Source organism: Cyprinus carpio, chromosome B25 (assembly GCF_018340385.1).
Source record: "Cyprinus carpio isolate SPL01 chromosome B25, ASM1834038v1, whole genome shotgun sequence".
NCBI lineage: Eukaryota > Metazoa > Chordata > Actinopteri > Cypriniformes > Cyprinidae > Cyprinus > Cyprinus carpio.
The window spans coordinates 17,324,909-17,346,344 of NC_056621.1; the positions used below are offsets into that span (position 1 = coordinate 17,324,909).

The 21,436-nt window shown below is 33.2% G+C and overlaps 1 protein-coding gene and 1 long non-coding RNA gene across 4 annotated transcripts in view; one reads left to right on the forward strand and one right to left on the reverse strand.

Moving 5' to 3' along the window:
* Positions 1-17,284, reverse strand: part of stra6 (signaling receptor and transporter of retinol STRA6) — a 26,284-nt gene extending 9,000 nt beyond the window's left edge. The window contains 13 exon segments of the mRNA XM_042752636.1: positions 975-1,050; positions 3,278-3,440; positions 3,553-3,614; positions 4,868-4,944; positions 6,210-6,280; positions 6,893-7,018; positions 7,182-7,193; positions 7,195-7,349; positions 9,712-9,845; positions 10,019-10,101; positions 11,323-11,389; positions 12,627-12,715; positions 17,146-17,284. Of these exon segments, the coding sequence (XP_042608570.1) occupies positions 975-1,050; positions 3,278-3,440; positions 3,553-3,614; positions 4,868-4,944; positions 6,210-6,280; positions 6,893-7,018; positions 7,182-7,193; positions 7,195-7,349; positions 9,712-9,845; positions 10,019-10,101; positions 11,323-11,389; positions 12,627-12,706 (1,106 nt within the window). The 5' untranslated portion in view covers positions 12,707-12,715; positions 17,146-17,284.
* Positions 16,125-21,436, forward strand: part of LOC122142339 — a 30,945-nt gene continuing 25,633 nt past the window's right edge. For 2 of the 3 annotated variants that reach the window (XR_006158546.1, XR_006158545.1), the window contains exons 1-3: positions 16,125-16,373; positions 17,719-17,858; positions 18,757-18,915. This is a non-coding gene — a long non-coding RNA (uncharacterized LOC122142339). Of the gene's footprint in view, positions 16,374-17,718; positions 17,859-18,650; positions 18,916-21,436 lie in introns of all 3 variants that reach the window. The other variant, XR_006158547.1, reaches the window with a different exon arrangement.

Below are 21,436 nucleotides of genomic sequence, written 5' to 3' on the forward strand. Positions count from 1 at the left end.
TTTGTTGTTGAATTTAAAAAGTTTAAATTAAGCAGTTTTATTATTTTATTAAAAAATTAACAAAAAATAAAGGTAACACTTTACAATAAGATTCCATTAGGTAACAGTAGTTAACTACAGTAGTTAACAAACTAACAATAAAAAATACATCTAAAGCATTTATTAATCTTAGTTAGTGTTGATTCCAACATTTACTAATATATTATTAAAATCAAAGTTGTATCTATTAAGTAAGCAGAGCCAACATAAACTAACAATGAACGGCTGTATTTTTTATTAACTAAAATTAACAAAGATGAATAAATACTGTAACAACTATATTGCTTATTGTTAATTAATGCATTAAAGAGTTAACAACAGGAACCTTATTTTAAAGTGTTACCAGTATAAAAATATAATCAATATAAAATAAATAATTTAGTGATCTATGTTGTGCCGTAAATCAATTAGCAATCATAAACTCTATTCTGACAACTCCACATAATAACCCGGGATAGTAACAAGTATCTTAACATCTAAAACTAGTGCTGTCAAACGATTAATCGCAATTAATCACATCCAAAATAAAAGTTTTTGTTTACATAATATATGAGGGTGTACTGTGTATATTTATTATGTATATATAAAAACAAACACATGCATGTATATATTTAAGAAAAATATGTTGTTTATATATTAAATATATTTATATAAAATCTAAGAATATAAATATATAAATGTATATACATGTAAATATTATATTAAAATATATACTGTATGTGTGTGTATTTATATATGCATAATAAATATACACAGTACACATACATATATCATGTAAACAAAAACATTTATTTCGGATGCGATTAATCGCGATTAATCGTTTGACAGCAGTATCTAAAACGCATGTGACATCTGCGTATCAGTAGTCATGTGACAGTAATGTAGCAGCTGAAGAGCAGTTTTATCCGGACTGAATGTGTGTTTGTTAGTGTCACCTGTGCAGGACCATGGACCTCATGAGCATGAGCAGGTTGAGCAGACAGGACAGGGTCACCGCTGACAGATAGCAAACTGAAACAAACACAAGCACATGAGCCACAAACACACTCTCACAGCCTCAGCACTTTTCTCCACTCCAGCTACAGTTCAGCGGTGATCTTTGCTGACCACTTCATTATTTATCTGCTGATTTACATCAGTATTTAAAGCTGAGAGAAAGTGGATGTGTGTGTGTGTGTGTGTGTGAGTGATGCAAACCTCCAGCAGTCTGGATCAATGCAAGCTCACATTGGCATGGCTGTGCTGGCATGCATTAGCTTATCAGAGATCATCATTAAAGCTGTGCTGGCCAAATGCACCGATCCAAATGACTTTCTCACTGTAATTACTTGATATTGAAACGGTTTAAGTATTGTTTATGTGATTACTACCTTGAAGAAAAATTTCTTTAAGTAACGGGCTTAAAAAAGTATTTAAATGAATCTGTTTGTCTTATATTTACTGAATAATAAGTAGTGCTGTCAAACGATTAATCGCGATTAATCACATTCAAAATAAAGTTTTTGTTTACATTATATATGTGTGTGTACTGTGTGTATATTTATTATGTATATATAAATACACACATACAGTGTATATATTTAAGAAAAATACGTTGTTTATATATTAAATATATTTATCTGTAATATAAATAATATAAATATATACATGTACAATATTTTCAAAATATATACTATATGTGTGTATTTATATAGACAATAAATATACACACAGAACACACAAATATATAATTAAATAAAAACTTTTATTTTGGATGCGATTAATCGAGATTAATCGTTTGACAGCACTAAAAATAAGACAAAATATTTAATAAATGCACGCACAAAAATAACATTTTCAATATATATTTCTATTTTGTAAATATAAAATTATATATTGAATATATTGTATATTTTTAGATTCTAATGTTGTAAATACTTGAGTATATACTTTTAAAGTGTGATTATGAATATATCTTAAAAGTATATACTTCCGTCTGAACTGGATGTAATGTTTTCAGACACATAATTGAGTTATTAACAATGTAATGAAAATGTATTATAGTTTAAATTTATATTAATTCAAATTAGTTGAACGTTAAAGTAATTTTTTGACCCACTTATGTGCATCTTTATACATAATTTCATAAATACTTATGTGTGACTTTGGATCACAAGACCAGTCATAAGGGTGATGATCATAATCTGAAAGCTGAATAAATAATCTTTCCATTGATGTATGGTTTGTTAGGATAGGACAATATCTGGCCGAGATGCAACAATTTGAAAATCTGGAATCTGAGGGTGCAAAAAAATCTAAATATTGAGAAAATCACTTTTTAAGTTGTCCAAATTAAATCCTTATCAATGCATTTTATGAATCAAAAATTAAGTTTTGATATATTTATAGTATGAAATTCACAAAATATCTTCCCAGAACATGATCCTTACTTAATATCCTAATGATTTTTGACATAAAAGAAAAATGGATAATTTTGACACAAACAATGTATTTTTGGCTATTACTACAATTATACCTGTGCTACTTATGACTGTTTTTGTGCTCCAGGGCCACATATTACATTTGAAATATGGTTGAAGTGTACAGCTAAATGAACATTTATAGTAAACTGAGGTTTTTCTAAAAAAAAAAAAAAAAAAAACAACAACAACTTGTAAGTCATATATTTAGATATAATTATTTTATTTTAAATTAGATTTTACATAAAATATAATTATTATAATTATGTATTTAAATATAATTATAATTACACATTGGTAGTGATGAGGTTGCAATTTAGTATATTTAGTACATTTTAGTATCAGTCCTGAAATTGTGAGCTTTGTCTAGCAGACTGAATAGATAATAAATTAATTTAATAATAATTTAATAATAAATTACATTGTAACACTCGAACCTGTGCAAATTGAGTGACGTGACGTGACATAGAGCCAAGTATGGTGACCCATACTCAGAACTCGTGCTCTGCATTTAACCCATCCAAAGTGCACACACACACACCGTGAACACACACACACCGTGAAAACACACCCGGAGCAGTGGGCAGCCATTTATGAGTGCCACTCACAATTAACAAAACTTAGTGGCGATTTAAAACGTTATCATCCAAAATGGCAAATAGGCTTTCCAACTAATGTAAATCAAGATATACATAGTATAATATTAGTAAATTTATCTCTCTCGCAAAATCACATCCAAGTCCTAAGTATGAGAAGTATGAGAATGATATCTGACTCACTTTCCACACACCACAGATAGTAGACTACAATCCTGACCACCTCCTGACGGTCATCTGACAGGATGATATTGAAACCGGCCAACAGGAAGGCGATGTTTTCGTCTACTCCTCTGCGGACGATGTGCAGGGTGGGCAGCACGCCTGAGACCAGTAAGAGCGCCATCTAACACATTCACAAGAATAGAGAATGCTACATTAAATCAATCAAAAGCACATGAATTAATACTTTTAGACAGAAATAACCCTAAAAATGGCTCTTTTTTTGAAGCGCTTACCTGATAAACCGCAATGAATGCCACAACCACAGAGATCGCTAGTTTCAAAGGGAACCTAAAAACTGATGGGAAAGAAAATTGTTTTTTAAAAGTTTGGGGTTGGTAAGTCTCTTATGCTCACCAGCTGCTTTTATTTGATCAAAAATACAGTAAAAATTTGAAGTATTATTATTATTATTACAATTTCTATGTGAATATATTTTAAAATGTAATTTATTCCTGTGATGCAAAGCTGAATTTTCAGCATCACAACTCCAGTCTTTAGAGTAACATGATCCTTCAGAAATCATTCTAATATGCCGATTTTGTGCTCAAGAAACATTTATAATGATCAATAACTATATTTATTAGTATTCTTTGATGAATAAAATGTTTTTAAAGGACAAAACGTGCAACTTTTGTAACAAAAAATGTCTTCACTGTGACTTTCCATCAGTTTAATGCATCAATAGTTTAAAAAAAGAAAAGAAAAATAAATCTTACTGATCCCAAACTTTTGGACGGTAGTATATACAGTTGAAGTAAAAAAATTGCATCCCCCTTTCAGAATCTGTAAAATTTTAATTATTTTACCAAAATAAGAGAGATCATACAAAATGCATGTTATTGTTTATTTAGTACTGACCTGAATAAGATATTTCACATAAAAAACGTTAACATATAGTCCACAAGAGAAAATAATAGTTGAATTTATAAAAATGACTCTGTGTTGTTACCTGAATGATCCACAGCTGTTTTTTTTTTTAATTTAGTGATATTAGTTTATGAGTCCCTTGTCTGTCCTGAACAGTTTTTCCTTCTGGAGCATCAGTGAGCGTTTAAACCTTTTGTGATAGTTGCATGTGAGTCCCTCAACTGTCCTCAGTGTGAAAAGATGGATCTCAAAATCATACAGTCATTGTTGGAAAGGGTTCAAAAAATGCTGGAAAATCAAAGAATTTGCGGGCCCTGAGGGATTTTTCTGAAGAACAGCAGGCAGTTTAACTGTTCAGAACAAACAAGGGACTCATGAACAACTATCACTAAATAAAAAAAAACACACAGCTGTGGATCATTCAGGTAACAACACAGTATTAAGAATCAAGGGGATGTAAACGGGCCATTTTTATAAATTCAACTATTATTGTCTCTTGTGGACTATATGTAAGCATCTTTTATGTGAAATATCTTATTCAGGTCAGAACTAAATAAACAATAAAATTGCATTTTGTATGATCTCTCTTATTTTGGTAAAACAATTAACATATTGCAGATTCTGAAAGGGGGATGTAAACTTTTGACGGTAGGCATTTTTTTTTATTTTATTTTATTTTACCATCCTCTGGTGTGTAGATGAAAGACTTGGCAGCATCTCTGAGTCTTTCAAACAGTTTGGGTTTTGATGCGCTGGAACTGCAAAAGCAACAGTCAAAAACAACAAAAAGACACAACAATTTAATATCATTCTAAAATAATAACAACCCTTCACATTCTTTCAAATGCACAATAAGACAAATAATAGATGTTTTATAAAAGCTTCAGTCGTCCTTTACACAATGGCTTTTAATGGGATGCGAACCTACAACCTTTGGACAACCAGTCTAAACCTGCAACCTCATGGCCTCTTGATATCTGAGGCATATCTGAAGTTAGTCTAAATTCCTTATTCCATATACCTTCCTACATAATTGCCATTCTTATCAATGGATATTTCCCTTCATTACACTGCGTTCCTACAGTACGTAGACTATATCATACTGACATCAAGGAGTTTCCACGCAGCAGGAAACATTTCCTCACATTGCTCACGGGACTATAATCAATGACATTTCAGACGCTCAGTATATTTTTGCATAAAGAAGATCAGCATCTGTACAGTACAGACAAACTGAATGGCATTAGCTCATGATTCAGACTCCGGGACAGCGGTGGATCACTATCTACCAATCTTTGCATAAGTCAATTTAGAGTAGGTGTGATTCACCGCCAGTCAGTGGAAATGAGGAAGGAAGTAGTCTATGGACAGCATCCCATCTGACCGGCTATTGTACAGTGGACTGATGCTACAATAGAAAATACCTCGTCTTTCTTTGACTTCATTGCAATTAAAATCCACTCAATTAGCAAAAGGGTTTTACAAGATTAGTTTACATTGCAGTATGCCAAGCATTTTAATATACTATAAAATAATGTCTGAAATGTGTTATTTTAGTATTTTTATTTATAGTATTTACTTAGTATTTATAGTATTTTTATTCATTCTATGGGGTTTGAAAACCCTAATTTATCATGATAAAATTTATAAAAACCATTAACATTAAAAACTGATAACACTGATAAATTAAATTGTTATTTATAAAATGATTTGATAATCATTTAAATTATTTAATTGAAATTAATTCATGATAATATTTCAAATAATTTTAGAATAATATAAATTATTAACATTTTGTAAAAAGCTAACCAGTTGAGTAAACATAAATTAATTTATTTACTTTTCTTTTCATCACGATGTAAAAAGTGTCAAAATGATGTTACTTCACTGATGATGTGACAATAATAATAATGAAAATAAACTCAAAAGTCTTGTTATGGGTTACTTATATGATGCCTGCTGTTTTTTAGCTTCTCGAACCTTTGGGTTAATAAATAATGTTGTCCACATGAGTGTGCATCACCTGATTTTGGTGGGCTTTTTCTTCTTGAGAATCTTTTTCACATAATCTCTGTAATAACTGCTACTGAGGTCCTGCAAGAAAAACAAATCTTTAGATAGTAACATTCATTCTGTTCATGCTGATTTGAATCTTTAAACGACATACCTCAAAAATAAAAACTGTCTATCATGCGGTGTGACCAAAACTTCGCTTGCAATTTCGTTAATTAAAAAAAAAACTGATCTAGATTTGTTTACTCATACGTGTTATGAGGGGATCGCTCCTCTCTTGTTTCATCCGAACGTATTCGGCATAGCGATTATAGCTGAATAACACTGCTATTGTGCATTTCTTATGAGAAAACAACACTCTGTTTGTGTAAAGTGCCTTGTGAGTCAAACATAACCCCGTCCCACTGAGCTGCTTACAATCATTAGAGCTCTGGAATGCAGGTGCGAGTTTACAAACTCCCCTCTTGCCTTTCCATGCTGCTAAGTCCCTTCATTATGAATTAACACAGCGGTGCTTAACTGGCGGGTCGTGACCCGAAAATGGGTCACAGGTCTGTTGTAACAGGGTCACATACAGTACAGCAGAGAAAACGATGTTAAATACAAATTGATCAATAAGAGTGTCCATGATAAAGAAAAGGACTAATATTTTAATATAGCTTTTAGACAGTTGTATCATCCTGACAGTCATACCTCAGAGGCGTTGCTCGTCTCTGTGTTCTGTAAGCCTTTGAACAGAAGCAGTGGATACTGGAAACTAAGAAAAGCCAGACAAGCGATCTGAGGAAGGCTGCTGAGCAGCACATAGTACTTATAGATCTGCAGACAAGGAGAAAAACAGACAAACTGATGTCAAATAATTTGTCTGGCTATCTCACACACACATTCACAGCAAAAAAAAAACAAAAAATATAGACCACAAAAAATACTCTATATACATACACATATATTCATGGAAACACATACCCATGGCAAGTCGTACCTGTGGCGTTTTGAGGACAGTCCACCTTCTGCCAGACCAGAACTCCAAAGTGTGTCCACGACAGCAGGCTGCCCAAGACGTAACCCACCTTGTTATGCAGCGTACCGCAGGCCAGAAGAGGGTAGTACAACGCGGGGTAGTACAGCAGAGCCAGGATCAGCCAGAACTCTACAGACATAGAATATAGTCCAGTTAAGCATCTCTCCTTAATGATGCAATCTATGATACATTACCACTGTGACCCGGAGCAAGACACTTATATGAATAAATCACCCAAAAAATTAAATTCAGAGTGTAGATTGATTTAAATTTGGGCCTGTTTCTCATACAAATCAACTGAATTGCTTCAGAATAATTGGAATATTACTAAAAAAACATAAAAACCATAAGTGTTGCTTTTTTATGATCGAAAGATGAACTGATTGTTATTTTTTCTATTTCTGTTACTAAACAAAATTATACTATAAAAATCTAAAAACCATTATAACAATTTATTAACAATAATATTTTTGTTGTTATTATATATTATATTTATATTTTCAAGTATTTATGGTATCGGTCACAAATCTCTTTATTCTTTAGAGTATTCTACCAAATTATGCCATTTATCAGAAGAGCAGATTTTAAAGAACCGATAAAAATCTGAATAGCAATAAAAAATATTCATCAAACCAATTATCAGCGTTTAAAGGGATAGTTCACCCAAAAATGAAAATCTCCTGATTTACTCAACCTCAAACCATCCTAGGTGTATAAGACTTTCTTCTTTCAGACCAATACAATCAAAGTTATATTAAACAATGCCCTGGCTCTTCCAAGCTTTATAATGGCAGTGAATGGGGGTTAAGTTTTTGATAATCTCAAAAAATTGCTGCTGACCAGTATAAAAACTGGTCAAAGTAATTATCTGTCTCCTTCTAACTTTTCAAGAATAATTATTTTGCATTCCTTCTTTTGTGTTCAACGCAAGAAAAAAAAACTGTTTTTGAATGACCAGAGAGTGAATAAATGATGATAATTTTTAGGTGCACCTTTGAATGCAGATGTGCAGGATTGTTCCTGAATTGTACTGACTAAATGACTACATGCTGCTTGATCAAATGATTTTTAAACTATGAAAACAGCAAAAAATGTCATATTATTGAGAATGAGGAGAATAACAATAGTGGGCCATCAACACTAACAGACTTATGAGTCCAAATTCGCTTATTAAAGCAGGAAACATTTACATAACACAAACAGAGCCTTGTCTGAGGCCCTGTTTGCTTAAGAATAAAAAATGCAGGCGATAATCCAATTACAAAACCCAACTAAGAAGGACTAGCAGTTCAGAGAGAGAGAGAAAAAAAAAAAGATCAGGTAGGGTGCTACTTTTCATCCTCTTGTGTGAACTGAGCCTAGTTTGGATCGCTGCCATCTGGTGAATAGAGAGAGTGTTCATTTGATAGCACCGGTGAAGGGTGAGCCACTACACCCCTCCAACCCGGTGAATTTCCCAAACTCTTTGGTGGCCCGAAGTCTTTGATTTCCATTATGATCGAAAAAAATGATTTCTTTTTGAATCTATAACGAATTGAAATCTTCATAACATTACCATAAATTATCATCCTTGACCAAACTGGTTTAAGTGCACATTGGTGACGACTCAAAGTTCATTCCTCGTGGGAATCGAACCAACAACCTTCCTTTTGCTACTCCTTAATCTTAGGGCACAGGTGCGCTTAGGGCATGACTGAATTCACAATTGCTAGTTAAATGACAGGAAAAAAACGGTTGGCGCACCAGACACATGGTCTAAATTGGTTGTACCAATTCTCTTAATGAGTAATCAGTGTGTTTTGGACGTAATGTGTAATAAACCAATCAGTGTCTCATCTCCCAGTTCCCCATTGTAATCCTTTCATTTTTATTATTTGGCATGTTTGTGTGCTGCTGCGAGTCACATGTGTGTGTAATACACACAGTGTACATGCGTTGTGTACCTGCCTATAGGTGCATCTTACTTACGAAAATTAACCATAGTATTACTACAAATAAAACCAAAAAAACATGGTAACTATAGTTTAACCATGGTAACCACAAATTGGTTTTGCAACACTATTCATAGTTTAACCATGGTATTTGTAGTAAAACTGTGGCTATACAAATGGTAGTCAATACGCCAAATTTCGGAATTTCTGTAAAGGGCAATGCGCCCTTATTTTTTTGTTTATTTAAATAAATAAACAAAAAAATACTGTGCCATTGACTTTAGACCAGGTTTTAGTTGGTCAATGGCGCAATCGTTTTCAGCTGCGCCAACAATGAACACACCTCGTTTTCCGACCAGCATGACCACGAGCGCATAAATGGGTGCAAATGCATTTGCTATTTAAACAACGTGGAGCTCAGCGTTAAAATGATAAATGCGTCGGGTGTATGATAGAGCCTTCAACCACTAGACCACATCATAAAATAAAGCATAAAAACTGAATAAATACTGCCATAATCACACTATAAATGCATTTCACCACTCCACGAATCACCATACCTTTGTTTGTGACGTCTTTAGTGAAGGGGAGAGGATGGTGACTGAGGACCATTCCAAGCAGCTTGCAGAGGAGAACGCCATACACGGCTACAGCAAGACCCTTGTGTTGTGTGTGGTCTAAAAAATTTACTGGACTGAAGAAAAGAACAGAAAACGATTATAAATAACTATAAAATGAATATGAGAGTGGTTTTGCCCATGCAAAACTCACTGTCATGACGTGAAACTGGCAAAGGAGCTGCTACATAGTGGCTAAAATTGTCTGAGATTGATTTTAGCATGAGGTTCTGGGTGATGTCAAACTGACCTGAGTAAACCTGTAAGTCCCCTTTGATTGTCACCCAGCTTCTGTCGTCTGGCCAGGATGGCGAGAACCAGCATGACCACCAGCTTTGGACATAAAGAGAGGTCAATTTGTCAGTCTTACATCCTCTGAAGGCCCACCAGAGGCCGGTGCAGCTGGGACTTTGACCCTTTATTAACCCCTTCTGCATCACAGCTTCTCGGTTCAAATGAAACCACAGACCCGTGTGAAACAAGGGCAGAACCCATTTCCGAAGACGCTGCCTCTGTTTCTGTTATGAGTAAGTACACTATCAGAGAGCACAGGCCTGGGATCAGTGACCTGCAGTGACCTGTAACACTTTTAGGAAGCGTCATGGCCAAATGGCCACATGGGTCCATCTTAGTCAATTAGCATCTGTTTTTTTGTGTAAATATCAAGGGGTCAGGAAACCAGTGGGGAGTCTGGGAGTTACAAGATTTGTGACAACAAATAATATGAGCAGGTTTTAAATGTTTTTTTAAAATTTTTTTATACAAAATTACTATGACAGTACCATGATATCTGGTGGAAAACTATGGTATTTTGCAGTGGTCAATGTTGAGACTTGCATGGTTATTATCGGTAACTAAAACCATTAAAAAAAAATAATAAAAATGAAAAAAAAATAAAATTAATTAAAAATATATAAAAAAAAAAATAAAATAAAAAAAATCATTTCAGCTAGTTGTCAATTAAATACATTACATAAACATTTATAAAAAATATATACAGACATAAAAAAAAAAACCCTTCAAAACATTAAAACTGACTAAAGTTAGAAAACTATAAAAATAAAAACAAAATCAAAATATGAATAAAAACCTATAGTATATCAATGATACTAAAATAACACTGGAGACTGGGATCCGTAGATATTGCTATGGGATTTCATCTTAAAATCGAAAAAATAAAAATAAATTAAATGAATGACTAACTGAATGAATGAATGAATAAATAAATAAATAAAATATTTATTTATTCATTTAATAATCCAAAATTAGGACTTTTTACAAATTATTTACTCTTGATTCAGAAAAAAATTAAAACATAAATAGTTTATCATAAGGTTATTTCTAGATTTCTAGGTTTTGACACAAAGATGCATCTTAAAATATCAGAATACTGTCTGCTTAACCATCCCTGCCATTGCATATAGGTCTAGTACTACTTATCATGGTACTGACTGAAAAAAAAGGAAAATAACAGAAAAAAGATAGAAAATAAAAATTCAAAAAAGAAAACAAGAGTATAAAGAAACCAGTATGTCTCATCTGAAGGGAACTCACAGATATTGCCGCAATGCATATATGGAAGAGGCCTTCATCAGCTGTAGGGTCACATGGTGGGATAACTCTGAAAATTTCACAAACACAAGAGTATTTATCATAAGCTGGTGAGATCCAGGCTGATTACTCAGCATACACGCGCTCCCTTCCTCCCCTCCGTTCCCAAGCAATAGACCATTACTAACAAGAGCACTTCTACTGAACCTCTTCAAGTGCAGATTATTCATTTAAACCGATTGTTGTAGGTAATGTGACTGACGAGAAACGCTTCTGAGTAAACTGAAATGCTGGCATGGACTTACGACTACTAAAGTCTATGATAAAAGAAACTCAGAGATGAATGAAAAGATCCTGATTGTGTTTGGTTTGAGGAAGACTTGGACGAGGCTAACGTGTGACGCACTGAAGTAACTCTAGATTCACAGTTTGGTGTCTTGTTACCTAAAATCCAGCCGAAAAGTCTCTTGTATATGTGAAAAGAATCAAAGATGAGATCAAAGTCAGAAAATCTCTACATGAATCGCAGTGATGGATGTGCATATCACTTTCAGCAGAAATATGATCAGATATGTTTGCAGACCTGTAGACTTGGAACCAATACAAATACACAATTATTTATAAATAACAATTATATATTTAAATGTGTAATTAATTATCACACAAACACAAACACAACACAATTATTTATAAATAACAATTATATATTTAAATGTGTAATTAATTTTTACACACACACACACACACACACACACACACACACACACACACACACACACACACACTAACTATTTTTAATATTTGTTATTTATTGTTTGCCAAGTTATAAAATGTATTCATTTTACATGTTAAGTTATAATAATGCAAAAATATATGATAAATATTCGTTTTTTTTACCTTTTATTTACTTATTTATTTACTTTATATATTTGATTATATTATATATATATATATATATATATATATATATATATATATATATATATATATATATATATATATATATATCTGTGTGTATTATTATACAAGATTATAAGCTTAAACATTTAAATATATATTAACTATAAAATTCTTAAATTATAAAAACAAAATTTTACATTGAACTATATATGGTTTATGGTTTGATTTGAAATATATATATATATATATATATATATATACATTTTACATATGTTAAATTATGATGCAAAATATATTACAAAAAGTGATTTTTTTTTTATTCATTTTTTCCCACTTATAACGAAACAATGAATTTTAAAAATTAACCATAAGAAAATATTCATAAGACACAGATTAGGAGTACTTACTCGACAGGAGGTTTGGTGGGCAATGCGTTTTCGTACCAGTCTGAGTAGTCGTAGTCATCTTTCACAGTTTCAGCACTCATGGTGCCAACCTACAGATGAAACAGAAGTTTCAATGAGCTCCAATAACTTAGACAGCAGCCGAAATCAGTCTTCCACACTCCTGTGAGACTCAAAACGCTCTAATTGTTCAGTTCTTGTCCCTAAAGTCTCCTTCTCTCCTCCTTTCTCGCCCCTTGTTCAGGTGCCCTGTTACCACTGTGACTGAGAGCTGTGAGGAGCAATGTGACGGCTTCCTTTCTGTAGCATGCCAACCCAAAACGTCTTCGCTTCAGCTTGGATCTCTTTTTCAGATGGGGGATTACCACCTCACTGGAATCCAGGAGAGAGAGAAAAGCAATGGAGAGAGAGAAAGAGGGGGTGTGAAAGCAATCCAAAGAGAAGTTTTCTCTCCTGCCACCTGTAGTTCAGAAGGATTAGGTGGACTTCCAAGGGCTGCTATTGAGAGTCTGAATGAGAACTGGACTTATAAAGCAGACTGGAACTGTGTGGGGGCCGAATGCTGACATATTCCACCGTGATAACAGGGAAATTCATGTGGGAGAGCGTTGTTCCAGTTATCAGGTGGAGAATCCCAATGGTGACTCAAAGCGTGAGGTACAAGGAAGTCATTTCCATGAACCACACACATGTATTGACACACACGTGAGGAATCAAGTCAGACGCAGGACAGGTGACACTTTCTTTGCCGAATTTTATCTACAAGAAATAAAATGATTACAATAAGGTTTACAAAATGATATTCTAACACAATCTCAGATCATTTTAATAGTGCTGTCAAACAATTAATCGCATCCAAAATAAAAGTTTTACATGTTTATATTCATATTCTTATATTTTATATTAATTATATATATATATATATATATATATAAATATATATATATATATATATATATATATATATATATTTAATATATATTTTAAATATATGCATGCATGTGTTTGCATTTATATATACATAATAAATATACACAGTATACACACATATATTATGTAAACAATTTTTTTTTATTTTGGATGCGATTAATTGATTGACAGAACTAGTTTTTAACCTAAAGTGTTTTTAAGATGCCTAAACCTACTGTGTTGTCATTTTTTTTTAGAGTGGACTAAAAATCACTCGAAACGCTGGCCAACTTGCCAAAGTGTTCTTACAAACACACAGCTTTTCACTTCACAAGACATTAACTGATGGACTGAAGCGGTGTGGATTACTGTGATGTTTTTATCAGCTGTTTGAACTCTCATTCTGACGGCACCCATTCACTGCAGAGCATCCATTGGTGAGCAAATGATTCAGTGCTAAATTTCTCTAAATCTGTTCAACTCTACGTCTTGAATTGCCTGAAGGTGAGTACATTTTCAGAACTTTTTTTTGTGAACTATTCCTTTAAGGAGTGTTGCCCCGCCCACCAAAATGACCACGCCCCTTGTCTAGTAGGAGGGAACTTTGAGGTTTTCGCAACCTTCAGCTGCACTGTTGCCCTCGTTATGCTGAGATTACAGTCAAAGACGGTTAAGAAAAGCTCCAAAAATCCATTTATAACAATTTCGAGAACTTGAGAAAGGGCAAAACTTCTCAAACCACATTCGTGGAGACAAAAGCAAAGCAGGATTTACAAACAAAGGTCGCAGAACAAAGAATGCTTTGATTACATCATGGAAATGTGCCTGAAATCTTGCTTATATCTGGTTTCGGAGAAGGTCAACGGTTGGTTCTGACGCATCTAATTTCCAAATAATTTTGACAATGAATTATGAAACCTATCTGGATCTACCTGAGAGATATAAAGCTAACACCTTTCCGAACGTTGACTATCCTATCTTTCAAAAAACCCAATGCAGCCATTCCCAAATAAAATAAAAAAGATACAGTGCACCGTTCACTGAAGACATGAACCATCTCACGGCTCTATTTATTTCCAAAATGAGTCAGGCTGAAACACATAGAAGCTTGATCTGTGTAATATCCCTCCTACAGCTACATTCACAGCCTTTCATACTGGACTGGTGCTGTCGTAACAAATGACCCCAACAGAATTACACTGTGAATCCCGTCAGCATCATGGACCACCATTGTGGGTGGCCTTTGAAACTGTATAGATTCATTCGGCATGGTTAAACCTAAATGGGATCCTGTCAGTGTCCACAGGAGCTCTTGACAAAGGATGAAACTGATTAAGGAGGCAACACCATTGAGTACACAACCCAAGATGGATGCTGCCTGTAATGACTTCATATGAGCCACCATCACTCAAGGGCTCTGGGGACGACCTCCAGTCACCATTTACCAAGAAAACAGTCTCTGTGGTGCCGTGCCATTGACAGTGAAGCTTTTAGTGGAGGATAAAGAAGGTCAGGTGACAACCTGAGACTGCCATTGCATTAGCTGAAAATGAATTTCTAACTGAACATGGACAAAAGATGCAGTTGGAGTTAATAAAGATAAAGTACATGAGAAATGAATGATGAAAACTGAAAATGGCACATCTAAACACAATCATCGCTCCCATATTCCAGGATGGTAGGTCACGTAATATAATAATAATAATAATAATAACAACAACATGGCAAATGAAGTACAGTACATCCGGATTACATTCATACTACATACATTCGTGCTACATAGAACATACTTTTTTAGCAATTGAGAAGTAAATACTAATTCAAAATTGACATTTTTTTCTATTTACAACAATTGCATGTACAATATACAACAGCATTGCACAATTAAGATAAAATATATAAGATAAGATATATATCATATATATATATATATATATATATATATATATATATATATATATATATATATATATATATATATATATATAAGATATATAAGATAAAATATATAGAGTGGAGTTAGTTCTTTTTTTCCTTGTGATTTGAACACACATGATGTTGTAATTATGTCTTCCCAACTCATCAATACAAATGAAACAGAAAATATGGGTGTGGTATATATCAAAAAGCCCTCCCCTTTTTAAAATAGCCAATGGGCTTTAGTTTACATCACAGGACTCAAACATGATTTGCTAGGCAGTTTTAGTGCATATAATATAAAATAAAGTGGGGGGAAAAGGTAAATAAATATACTACATCAGTTATTCTCAAGTTCACAGGGTGCTCTGGCAAAATAATCATAGGTGCAAAAACCCCAAAATATTTTGAACAGTAAGCATTAAAACTATATTTATTATTGCTATTACTATACTGTTTGATAGTTTATCCTTGCAAAATATAAACTATATTGTGCAGCTCTCTATATAATGTTGGTTGTATATCCAACTTTACCTGCATACAAGAGTATACTCATTAAAAGTGAAATAGCCTGCCCTACTGTATAACAAATTTAAGTAACTTGTGACTTGACTATTGTTAAATCACATAAAAAATGTATTTGTGACATTCTGTACAAAATATGTGTGGTATAAATTAAAAAACTAGAATAAATCTAGTTTTGTTCCGTGTCAAAACATAATTTTCGATGCTAAATTAGTCTGCGCCAGTGGCAGGCTTTGACAAGGTTTTCTCAGAGACTTTTAGCATGTTGCTATGCAGTTGCTAAGGTGTGTAAGTGGTTTACAGGCCCAAGTGGCGAAAAAGAGCTCACCCCTAAGTTTGGAGATGTAGCTCAGGTTCCTCATTTCAGCGTCTATGGGACTTTCTCAACATTTTATGTGTGTAAGTAACGTACCGAGTGAGTTCAGACGTCGAAGTTTTAAGAGTACACTCCAGTGTGTTTTTTTTTTTACACAACACAGTCAAACGCCACTATCTAGTCCTCCGCGAGGCGCATGCAAGGTGCAAGGGGATTGTTACACTCCAGTATGTTGTTAATTTGCTTTTGTGTATTAACAACAAGAGCGTGTCGTTGGTTACGTTACTTAGCACCAGTAACGTATTTTTATGAATGAAGTACGCAGTTTTATTAGCTGTTTTTTTTAATGGCACGTGTGAAACGCAAATTATTTTGATAACTCACCATCTCCTGACTTCAGATAAAAATGCTCGCCTGACACAAACGCACTCGCTTGCGCGCGCACGTTTATTCACCTGACATGTATGAACAATTATGGATGATTGTGTGAACCGATCCATCATACCGTGCATCTCTGGTGCATTCATACACAAGACAATTATGCAACTGTTCTATTGACGTTTATGATATATTTGAACGTGCTTGTCTGTTAAATATGTGTATATTTACATTGGATTTTTTTTATATCCTGCTCTATTTACTTTATTTTCTGTTTTGTCTATTTTTTATTTTTTTGTGAAAAGTACAAAGGTTTATTATTATTATTATTATTATTATTATTATTATTATTATTATTATTATTTTAATTTCCCAATAGTTTTAGCATTAAATACCAATAAAAAATACAGCTAAGTCACAAAAATGAAAACAGTTTAATGCAATTATAATTTAATTTAATTATGAATGACTCCTTACCTTGATTCCAAGAGTTTTAAGTATCACACCTACACTTTACAGCTTTGCAATAACCATATGTTCAGTGTTTTTTGTATGAACGCTGCATGCCTTCCCTGCAGACTTTGACCTTTTTTTGCAGTGGCCACAATATCTTATAGCGAACTTCGGAAGAAAAAAGACACAAGGAAAGTGTTGTTGTAAGGCAGGACACCTCTTGGCTGAAGTTCAGCGCAGTGGCCTTTGATCACTCACTGATACGAAACATCAAGGGACATTGATATGTTTTGCTCTGCATAGTAAAGGAGCAAAGTGTTCTGTAACAGATTGCAAACCATACAAAAACATTGCATTGCATGCATGTCCATATACCATAGGATGAAGCTTTATAATGCTTTTAATTGTCTGTGGGAAACAGTAACCTCTTTATGACAAGCAGAACCTTCTGACTGAAGCTATAGCAATAGAACAAACTTATATATGCGCTATATGGTCTATATGCAATACATACCAGCTGCAGTGCTATAATTAGATTCTAATTAACATAACTTTTTTCACCACATTTGTTTTTCTTTATCTTCTCTCATTATGCAGCGAGAATGGATCAGGATTGAAGACAAGTCACTGGATTTTGTTTCTGAGGTAGTGAATGTACGATGAAACCATCACACAGGCCAGTTTGGATGAGGTTTATTCTTTCTTACGCAACAAGTTTGTCTTCACTTTACACAATGGTAGGCTGGTTTTGGAGCCCCAGTAGTCTTTGACATTTATGGGTCAATGACATTATGCTGTTTTTGTTTTGCTAATCTATTACTTTGTTCACTAATACATTAAAAATTAAATTTGTACATATGAATTAAATCTACATCTATGTTTTTAATTTCTGAATAAAAATTCATTTTAATATTTTTTTTTCTTGTGCATAAAGTAAAAAAAAAAAAGTCAGGGTGGTACAACTGTACTAATATTCTAATGAAGAAAAAAACTCATTTAAAAACAAATTTTTGAAACGAATATCATGAGGAGTAGTTTGCCATATGCTTCAAATATTTTTGATTTGTCAACCAAATCAAAGTCATGTGGCTCGACCAACATGCAGATACATGCAAAAAAAAAGAAAAGAAAAAAAAATTAAAATAAAAAGAACAGGAACAGGACCCCTTATAATGACAAGGCAAGGTAAGTTCAGGTTGTAAAATGTCATGTGGTGCAACTCTCAGAAAATGTAATTATATTCATGAATTAATAATGTGACTATTTTCAAGACAAATGCAAAAATATTGTGATCAAGATGTGTACACTCACATGCATTCATAGTCAAAGGAAACAGTTATTACTTTTTACTTGATGGTTACACCGCATGACATTTTTGCATCATTAAATATGAAATTCTTAAAATGAAACCAACATTAATACAAAGTGTACACCTCAAAGAACTTGGCATGTGAGTTTAAACTGTATTTGTAATAGTTTACCTTTATTTTGGACATGTCATTGATACATGTATTCATTAAATTTTACAGGTTCCTGCAAGAATGACAAAAATCATGACATTCGTCTCAAAGTTGAAGCCATCTGTATGTCAGACTCAAACATGAACCCATGCTCATTGCATGAACCTCTTCACAGGGCTGGATGAGGAGCTCTGCTGCTACAGTGGCATCATGACCCTGCTTCAGGTCCAGAATGACTACTTGTCCATGCACTGCAGACTTGGCCATGGGACTGAGACCATCCAGGAGCCGAGGAATCTTCTAATGAAGAAATTGTAAAGCCCTGCAACAGATGGTAAGACTATTTTTCTTAGAAATTAATACTTTAAACCCATCTTTCTAATAGAGGGCACACTACCACTTTTACACACCTCTGTAAGTATCATTCTCTGTCCTCTTCCATATGTAACTTAACAACATCTATTTTCTGAAAGTACCCAGCTGTGTGACACTGAATGGTTGTGGAGTCTGACAGAAGAAAGCAATCAGAGTCTCCAAAGCAGATTCACCCTCATTGGCCTCAACAGTACATTACGGGTCACACGCCTAATTTCTTAGGTCATCTCACCACTTGCTCCTATTACTTAGAGGCAGTTGTAATCACTGGACCTTGCAACACTCAATTAGGGCTTAATTGGATTGGTGTGTGTTCCTGGTGAAACTGTCAGTCCCCTGTTCAATTGAGAAGACAGAGCTGATTATTACTGTTGACAAGTGTAACACACAGAGCTGGACGCAGCTGCTGCTTGTGTCAGGATAAACACCCCTCACACACACATTCGTTGTACCAGCGCGCTCTCATATCTCATTACACTCCGCTTTTGGAATCTGTAAGATGTTTAGTTGTTTTGTAACATAATTTTTACTTTTATTTATTTATTTATTTATTTACATAGTACTTTCCTAAGGAAGTTTCATAACAGATATTCTACATAACAATTTTAGTGTAAATGAAATTTGTGTTATTATTTTAAATTTTTAATTAATATATTAAAAATATTCAATTTTTAAATGATTTTAGAGCATATATAATATAATATAATATAATATAATATAACATATGTAGTATTTTATGATGTTTTATGAAGCTAGATGTCATATATATCTGGAGAAAAATGGCAAATTATATATTTTGTTTTTAAATATAATATATAATATAATTACACTGTAATACTTCATGATGTTATATATTATGGATGTCAGTATATACAAAAATAATTACAATATAAGAAAGTATGTCATTTGTAGATGCATTTTATATAATATAATATATAATATAATATAATATAATATAATAATATATTTACATCAATCTTTTATGATGTTATATAAAGGTGGATGTCAATAGCCTATAGTATATTTATATGTAATATTTAAGATTTTTTATAAAGCTTGACACATATATACAAAAAATTTACAATATTAGAAATTGTATATTTTTTATATGTTTTGTAGTAATGATAATATAATATAACATTATACCCACATATATAAAAAAAAATTCAAAAATATAAAACAAAAATTTCAAAAATAGAAATTATAGCCTACAATGTCATAAAATAACATAAATATTAAAAATATTTATATGTACTGTAATATTTTATGTTATATAAAGTTTGATGTGATATATATGCAAAAAGAATTGCAAGATTAGAAATCATATAATTTTCATATATTTTATATCCTATAACATTATTATTATTATTATTATTATTATTAATAAAAAAAAATATTAAAGATTAGTGTATTTTATCAATAAGTTCATTCCTTTAAAAGCAGTAGGTTTGTTACTATGAATGAAAAATGCATCTCTGAATGTATAAATACATTAATGTTCCAGTCGATGTCTTAACAGTGGTGTATATGATATTACATCTGTATATGGTTGCGTTTGCTTAAAATTACGTGATGTTCGCTGTGCATAGAGACATTTTCAGACATGATCAAGCTGCCCTGACAACCGAGGTTGATTAGATTTTCAAAATGGTCTCTAGACATAAAAGAGGGGAAATCAATTTGAGTCAGTGGGGATGATTTGTTCAGTGATTTAGCATAGTTACGGAGGGCGCGAGCGTGGATTTATGGCACCGCTGTGTAATGAAGCCTGAGCTGGGTCAGGATCTACAGACTAGACTCTCTCTGACATGTACAAATCACTCACTGCTTATTAAAACAGCAGCAGTCTCGCTCGCGGACGTGTGATAGCGCAGAGTTTGACAGCTGCTTTTACTAATACAGCACACATCTCGCTGTCTAACTAGAGCCTGATTTGTGCTGAAAGAGATGTCGAAATGAGCACCAAATCTCAATTCATCTTGATAATATATAAAAAATAATCTCAGATTTGGATATATTGCTCGCTGGATTCAAAACTGTTTTTCCGAAATGAGCACCAAAGCTCAATGCATCTGGATCATATCTAAACCATAATCTCTACATGCCTTCATATGTCATTTAAATACAAAATTGGCCTTAAAACAAGATATTTAAAACAATTGTAATACTTTATTACAGGCTTTAATTACCAAGTGAATTGAATTTCAGCCTGCGGTGGAGTGTTGTTCTCATGCACCCGAGTGGTCAGAGTGTGAGATTAAAGGGATACTCCACCCCAAAATGCAACTTTTGTCATTATTCACTTACCCCCATGTAGTTCCGAACCCGTACGAAAGTCGTCATCAGAGTACTCCATCTGCCATCAGACGTGCAATCTGGGTTATATGAAGTGACGAGGACACTTTATGTAAGTGAAGAAAACCAAAATAATGACTTTATTCAACAATTCCTTTGTCAACAGTCTCCTCTGTGTCTCTCCA